Source organism: Magnolia sinica, chromosome 18 (assembly GCF_029962835.1).
Source record: "Magnolia sinica isolate HGM2019 chromosome 18, MsV1, whole genome shotgun sequence".
NCBI lineage: Eukaryota > Viridiplantae > Streptophyta > Magnoliopsida > Magnoliales > Magnoliaceae > Magnolia > Magnolia sinica.
The window spans coordinates 70981000-70989079 of record NC_080590.1 but is presented as its reverse complement, the minus strand read 5'-3'; the positions used below and the strand labels follow the sequence as shown (position 1 = coordinate 70989079).

Genomic DNA, 8080 nt, shown 5'->3' with positions numbered 1-8080 from the left:
TGAGTCTCATTGCATGTGGGACCATCAAATTAAAGATTAATGGTGGAGATCCCTTCTCCACCAAGATGTAAGGTCTAGATGACTCCTTTTTAGGCTAGAAAGTAAACATCATGATGGGGTCCATGGAGAATGGCCCCATCATGGAATGATAATAAAATCAAGGTGGGCCATCGGCCACATCTAGGGTCCAAAGTGAGATCCATGCCATTGATCGGTAGGCCTCACTTGGTCCATCATCAAAACATGAAAGATCTAGTCTAATAAGCACCCACCGATTGATCTTCTCGGTCCGTTGGAACGCCAGTCACATTGTGCTTCACTTTGATGGAGAGGATGAGAAATGAAGGACTAGGATGATGGATTTTTGGGATGGAAAGTGGGCCACACAACTTACTTTTCTCTCATGGAAGAGCTTGGACGTGAGCTCATTTTGGTTGCTTGGAATTTGTGAAGAGAAAGAGAGAGAGAGGGTGGTTAAAAAAGAAGTGACGGGAGATGGGTGATGGATGTAAGTGATGGGTGAGGTAATGGATTGGTTGACTTTTGGGTTTGCTTGACTTGTGAAGAAAGAAATCATGGGTTGCTTTGTACTTGACATGAGGTGATTAATGAGATTGATTTAACATGTTGTAGAGATTCTCTTGGGATTTGCAACGCGTGGTGTTTTTCCTTGAACTGAACGCGGGCCCACATCTCTCTACCAGGGTATCAGATCGGTCGGGAGTCGCAGCGTCGGAGCCGCGGCGATGGTGCGCTCGCAATGGTACACGTCTCAGATTAAGCCAACTCAAATCTACGGGATACGACTTATGGTCGTGTGCAAACGTCAATCATAGGTCGCAGGTTGTCGGAATTCGATGGGAAGGATCGCGAGAGTTGACGGAACAATACAGATTAGGATACGGATCTTACACTTTACGAGTTGCGTCCAAAATGAAAAGTACTTAGAATAAGTAGGAGAATAGAATGGTTGAACCAAATAGGACACTTACTATTTTTGGCCAAAAATCGTGATACCTAGTAGGAATCACGACCGTCTATAAATAGTAAGTTTACTATTTATAGTAATTCATAATTTCTAGGAGTTTTAGTTGTTGTTTAATTTAGAAACCTCTTCCTAGGTTTCATTTCACTATTTAAGAAGGTTGTAACCTCGTTTTAATCATCAATCAATTTATTACTAATTTTTAGAAATTATTCTATTTTCTTATTTTCCTCGTGGATTTGAGGTATCTCTGTGAGAAGTTTAGAGAAGTTCCATGGATTCAGAATAGTTATCCCCTGAGTAAGATGGTGCTTCACCTCAACATGTCCTCCCTTGCATCAGAAAGCTCTTTGGGGCTCAATGTATGTTTGAGGTCCATTCCATTTATTAGTTTCACTGGTTCACACAGGAACGGGCCTAAAATTGAGGCATATCTAAACCTCGCGTGGGCTATACGAGATTTGGGATTTTCAAGGGGTGACTTGGGATGTGACTGGAGGAGTCACCCTCAAGTTTCCTAATACAAGTGAGTCAGGATAGTGCAACTTTTCATTGATGCTCGATCCACAGTTGGGTCAGTAATTGAGATTGTTTGAATTGTCATAAACCACCCCATATGTAGGATCAAAGACTCACCACTAATTTTCACACAATGGAAAACCAACACTAATCCTAGCACATAACTGGTCTAGTTTAATGATTCCACACCTGCTTATGAATTTTCTTTCTAGCATGAGTTTCCATAGTGATTTCTTGGTACTTTTCCAATGCAAATGTAGAACCTACTCTTGATAAGACTAGTGACATGTGAGGTCTTGGTTAAGTGATCCAGACTTTTGATCTGATCACCCCCCCTTTAGATTTTCCTACCTTTAGAAGTTTTCCATCCATTGTCCATTCATGTGATCATGGATCGTCATTCAGGCTAGATTTTTAAGGGACAGTCTATCCACTGTTGGGAGCAACAGAACCATGGCCTTGATCACCCAATTAGTGCCCACATGCAAAGATTGAAAGCCCATGTAAGCATTTCATATGTCTTAATTAGATGATATATGGTCTAACTGGAATTGGATCTATATACAATTAGATTGCGTCATGGGCCAAAACAAGGGACACCAGATTTTCAGTAGCTCATGTAACCCAAAGCTCTATGGGGCTCAATGCACATATGAGGTCCATTCCATCTATCAATTTATTCTGCTCATGTTAGGGAATGAGCCCAAAATTGAGGCAAATCTAAATCTCGTGTCGGCCACATGTTAGTGTTGGAACTCCAAACCAAACCATCCGTTAGATTCTTAAGGACAGTAAATGTTGGAAGAAGCTTCCAGCAACCAGGGCGTTTCTCCATGCGGCTGTTCAGTTCCTCCATGCAGAATCTTTTAATATTTTATTTTGGTGTTTGTTACCGCAGTTAATACCATGCCCCTATAGTGTAATTTAAAAGGGCATTTTTGTCTTTTCACCTTGGTGAAAAATGTCTATACAACGGAGCTGTTGTAGTCCGTTTGTAATTAAGTTAGTGAGCTTGTAAGCAACAGTAAAAAAAATAGCAAATTTTCTCTTCTCATTCTTACGTGTCCAGTGAGTTCAAATCTAAGGCTTTGTAAAGCCAAGAAGAGCTCTAGCTAATACAACCATCAAACTGGTATCAGAGCTGTCCTCCGCAATAGCATCCTCTTCTTTTTTCTTTTTTTTCTCAGCTTGAGCTCTATCATGAACAGTTTGCCTAGAACGTTCCTCAGCAACACCCTCCTTCATGTTCTGTTTCTGAACTTGTGCTCCATCACGTTCAGCATGAGAAGATCCTTCCCTAATAAAAGTGTCCTCCGGTTTCTGTTTCTCAGTGACTAGGTTCATTTTCTAGAAGAAATTTTTTTTCCAATCAAGTACAGATTTCTCTGAAGGAAAATCTGTTTGAAAAGAATTCAGATTGCAAAGCCAAGTTTTCTGCTGCTTGAAGTTGCTAGAAATTTTTTTTTTCCCAGCCAAGGAAAGAAAAATCTGTTAAAAAAAAATCAGATTTTAAAAAAAAAATCAGATTTCAAAAGTTTTTCTAGCAAAAAAACTATTTTCTATCTCCCTTCATTTAAAAAAATTCAGTCATTCCTTCTCTAAAAAAAAAAAGAAAAGATGGCCAGCTTATCCAACCGCGGGTTCCTAAGTTGTCAAAGGACAACTATGAAAAATGGTGCATCCAAATGAAGGCGTTGTTCAGGTCACAAGAACTATGGGAGATCGTCACCGATGGGTATGTAGAACCCACTATGGAGGAAGAAGCCGCCTTCACCAACGAAGAAAAGACTGCTCTCAAAAATCAAAGGAAGAAAGACAACAAGGCTTTATTCCTCCTCTATCAAGGGTTGGATGAATCAACCTTTAAAAAGATTGTCAAAGCAACATCAATCAAGCAAGCTTGGGATACCCTTGGCACCATCTTCAAGGGTGTTGATTGAGTGAAGTGAGTTCGCCTTCAAACACTAAGAGCCGAGTTCGAAGCGGCGCACATGAAGGAAGGTGAAAGTATCTCTGACTACTTCTCACGTCTAATTGTTATTATTAACAATTTAAAAAGAAATGGTGAAAAAGTTGAAGATATACATGTCATTGAAAAGGCACTGCGATCTCTCACAACCAAGTTTGAGCCACGTGGTTGTGGTGATCGAAGAATCAAAGGACTTGGAAAAACTGCCCATTGAAGAACTGATGGGATCATTGCAAGTGCATGAGCAACGAATGCAAAAGAATGCTGGTTCATTGCTTGAATATGCCTTAGAGTCTAAGTTGACTCTAAATGAACAAAAGAATGGCTATATACAATGAAGTGGCCGTGGCACTAGCAATCGTGCAAGAGGCAGAGGGCATGTATATCATCCAAGACATCAACAAAATCAACAAAAGTCTACCAGTTTTCATGGAAGAGGAAATGGTAGAGGCCGGTTCATACGTGGTCGAGGAAATGCAAAGAATGTTCAATGCCACAATTGCAAGAAATTCGGCCATTATGCCTCTAAGTGTTGGAGTAAAGTGGATCAAGATGAACGATCCAACTATGCTGAAGCATCACACCATAAACAAGAAGACTCCACACTCCTCGCACAAGAAAAGGCATGCGAACGGCCAGATATGTGGTATCTCGACATGGGTGCAAGCAACCACATGAGTGGTAACAAAGAACTGTTCGTGGAACTCACAGAAGGAGTTTGTGGCGACGTGAGTTTTAGCAACTCATCAAAGGTACCCGTGTTAGGTAAAGGAAAAATTAAAATCTATCAGAAGAATGGTGAGCCAAATTGCATTTCTAATGTGTATTACGTACCAAACATTAAAAATAACATCCTCAGTATCGGCCAACTCCTTGAGAAGGGGTATTTCATACAGATTACGTGTCCAGTGAGTTCAAATCTAAGGCTTTGTAAAGCTAAGAAGAGCTCTAGGTAATACAGCCATCAATTAGAAATGGCCACCAATGAAACCTTCCTACGGCCCAACTTGATGTTTATATGCCATCCAATCCGTTCATAAGGTGATTCCCACCTGGATGTAGGGAAAACACAAATCTCAGGTAGATCCAAAATTCTGTGGCTCCCAATATTCACCATCTACTAGGGATAATATAACTAGAAGTTATGGAAGCGGATTGGGCTGAACACTGGTTGGATAATAAGCTATCTGACCAAACCTCTTGTGAGACCCACCATGATGTATCTGCTTATCCACGTCGTCCATCGATTTTCTCAGATCATTTTAAGGTATAAGTCTAAAAATGAAGCAGAACTAACACTCAATTGGACCACACCAAATTGTGAGCTTGGTATATTAAATGCACAAAGGATTAATGAGATATGCATTAAATGCAAGAGTCATCTCTGGTGTGGTCAAATTGAATGTTGGATCTGCTTCATTTCTGGGCTCATAACTTAAAATGATTTGAGAAAATGGATGGACAGAGTAGAAAGATAGATACATCACGATGGTCCTCAGGAGCTCTGGTCCTACGGCTTATCGTCCGACTTGGTTCAAATGGTTAGTATTTGTGTGATTATTGTGATACTTGCATGGTAGCCAATGAAATGTTCTTTGGACCTAATGAATGGTTTATCTCAATAGGTTAGACTTTTTTCTTTTGTCCTAATACCACTAGGAGTCTAGAGAGCTCCTTGGATTCAGAGTAGTTATCCTTTAAGAAGATGATGATGGACCTTATCACATCCCTCCCTGCACCAAACCACTAAGAGTTCAGAGAGCTGTGCGGATGCAGAGTAATTATCACCTTAGGAAGATGGTGATCGACTTCATCACCCTCTTTGCGTAAGATCCATAGTATGGCAGAATGTTATACACAACAACATATACATGCGCCCCCTCCCAAGCCTTCCACCTGTTTGCGATTCTGTCCCTCCCCAAGCCCCTCCAGCTTCTGCAGACCACCCTCTTCCATGCCCTCCCCCTGTTCGCGTTAATGCCCCACCTACCGAGAAGGCCCCTCCCGCCGCTCTTGATCCCTCCTCACCTCAGATTTCTCCCATCCCTCATCAGGGGACTTCCTTCCCGGCTCCCCCTCTTACCGCTCATAACCCCACCTCACCCTCTCTCCGGCTCCTCCCCCTTATCCCCTGCCATTGGACCAGGGGCCTCCCCTGTTGCAAGCCCCCCTCGTGTCCCTACCCCATCCTCTATCCACTTCAACCATACCCCCCCACCCCCTCCCCAACCCTCCTAACCCTAAACCTGTCCTGCATTTTCTCCTGTCAGCAGACTTGCCCTCTCAAGCCTCGTCCCCCATCCCTGTGGCCTTGCTTGGGCACTCTAGTGAAGCAGGGCAGCCAAAAGCCGAGAATCAACTGGGAGAGGCTGCTATTGTTCTGCCCGCCCATGCAGTCGATCAGCACTGGAAGTTCTCCCCTCCTAAGAGATGCAAGATCCGTGCCAGGTCCGTTGGTGGATCCCCCTTACAACCTCTTAATCTCCCTCCCGACTGGTGCTCGGAGTTCAATAGCCCTTTCCCTCCCAGCCCACGTGCTCCTTCTTATGGTCTCTGTTCACCTATCAGGGATGGAGATCCTGCCCATGGCACCTTAGAAGACAACAGGGACAATGACACCTTGGGACCCCAGCAATCAACAACTCTCGTGAAGGCAATCCTTTAGAATTCGCCTCAATCGACAGTGCCCCTGGTGCCTAGCCCAAGGGCCCATCTCCCTCTACATTCCTCACCTCCTCCCATCAATTGCACTTACGACAGAAGAAGCAAGCTCCAGTTGAAAAAGGCTACCAACTTACAAGTAGTAGGTGAGTGGAATAGTAGGTTACGACAGCTGAAGCGCAGGGCCATGAACTCTGGATGTCTAACTGATGGATAGAGCGCTCATTTGGAATGCCCGTGGTGTGGGCAATTTGGCTACTATCAGAACTTTGATGCGTCTGATTAGAAGGTACAAGCCTTGTCTGGTGGCAATTCTAGAACCTATGTTACGTGATGAGAGAAGGGTGGCTATCGGCTTGAAGCTCGGGTTTCATTCATCCTCCTCGAATGGCGATGTGGGGGGTAAAATATGGGTATTTTTTCATGACAATTTGAATACTGTGGTTATTTCTTCCTCTAATCAAATGCTCTCTCTAAGCATGTGTTTTCAGAACTCCATCAGACTTATACACCTATCCATTATTTACGCTCGATGCAGTTTGGTGCTTAGGAGATCTCTTTGGCAGGAGATGGAATCGCTGAGTAATCTCCTCTCAGGTCCATGGGCGATAGGTGGCGACTTTAATGCAGTGTTGGAATCAGACGATAGATCAGCAAGTCAGTCACTGGGTAACAACAGAAGATCAGATTTTGTAGATGAAGTGCATCATTCCGGGCTTATTGATGCGGGCTTTGTTGGCAATCGGTTTACCTGGAGCAACAACAGATCGGGGCTTGCCCTCACTACAACTCAGACCACTCCCCTCTTCTCCTATCTTGTCCTTCGCTCGCCCAACCTAAGGTAAGACCCTTTCGTTTCCAAAGAATGTGGATTTGACACGATTCTTTCAGACAGGTTATCAGTAAAGCTTAGGAAGGCAAATGCTCAGATCATCCTCTGTTGAATGTCCAACTCAAAATGAAGAAAACCAAGCAACTGCTCAAGGTGTGGAATAAGGAAGTCTGTGGCAACATTTTCAGCGGAATGAAAATGGCTGAAGAGGATCTCAATAGAGCTGAACGTAGATTAAAGGAAGACCCTTCCGATTTCCTTTTCCTGGAGAGTGCAGCAGCCAGGAGAAGGTTGGCAATCCTGGAGCAGATGGAGGAGGTCTTTTGGAAGCAGAAAGCCCAGAATTCTTGGCTCCAGGAAGGAGATCGCAACACAAGATTCTTTCATGCCTTAGCAACATGGAAGATAAGGCACTCGGCAATCTCCTCCATCAAACTAGCGGATGGTTCAACTACTTCCAACCTCGATGACATCCGATCAGTGGCAGTTGTCTTCTTCGAGCAACTTTTCCATGAAGAGCCCATCTCCCTAGCCCCAGACCTGCTTTTAGCAATCCCGTCCCTCATTTCGTAGCAGGAAAATGACTCCTTCTTATCCCTCCCTTTCATGGAGGAAGTTCATGCGGCAATCTTATCCATTCCTCAAGATGGAGCTCCGGGGCCTGATGGCTTCACTGCAGCATTCTTCTCCGCTTGTTGGGAGATTGTCGGACAGGACATCTTTGCTGCAACTCACTCCTTTTGTGGGGTCCCTCTTCTAAGGGCTTTCAATGCTACCCTCATCTGTTTAATCCCCAAAAGCCCCTCAGCATCCTCTTTTACTGATTTCTGCCCCATCAGTTTATGTAACGTCATTTACAAGATCTATTCGAAAATTCTAGCTACCAGAATAGGGACTCTTCTTCCCAAACTGATTTCAACAGAACAAGCGGGGTTCGTCAAAGGTCGAGCCATAACCAAGAATATAACGCTGGCCAATGAAGCGGTGCGTGAGCTTGACAGAATAGTGAGAGGTAACAAATTAATAGTTAAATTGGATTTGGAGAAAGCTTATGACCGGGTTAAGCTTGGCAGAAAAGTGAGAGGTAACAACTTAATAGTTAAATTGGATTTGG

General features: G+C 43.6%; 1 protein-coding gene across 1 annotated transcript; it reads left to right on the top strand.

Annotated features, from left to right (window-relative positions):
* The first annotated feature begins 6703 nt into the window (after nt 1–6703).
* On the top strand, nt 6704–7539 carry LOC131232433 (uncharacterized). Its single transcript, XM_058228652.1, has 2 exons — nt 6704–6975; nt 7155–7539. Exons 1-2 carry the CDS (start codon nt 6704–6706, stop codon nt 7537–7539), a joined length of 657 nt encoding a protein of 218 aa, XP_058084635.1.
* The last annotated feature ends 541 nt before the right edge of the window (nt 7540–8080 follow it).

What these genes read in the sequence shown, in the direction of transcription:
- LOC131232433 (XM_058228652.1), top strand. Translation starts at nt 6,704, where the DNA reads ATGGAATCGCTGAGTAATCTCCTCTCAGGTCCATGGGCGATAGGTGGC. An exon ending in CTTCGCTCGCCCAACCTAAG is followed by an intron (nt 6,976 to 7,154) that starts GTAAGACCCTTT and finishes CAACATTTTCAG; the next exon opens with CGGAATGAAAATGGCTGAAG.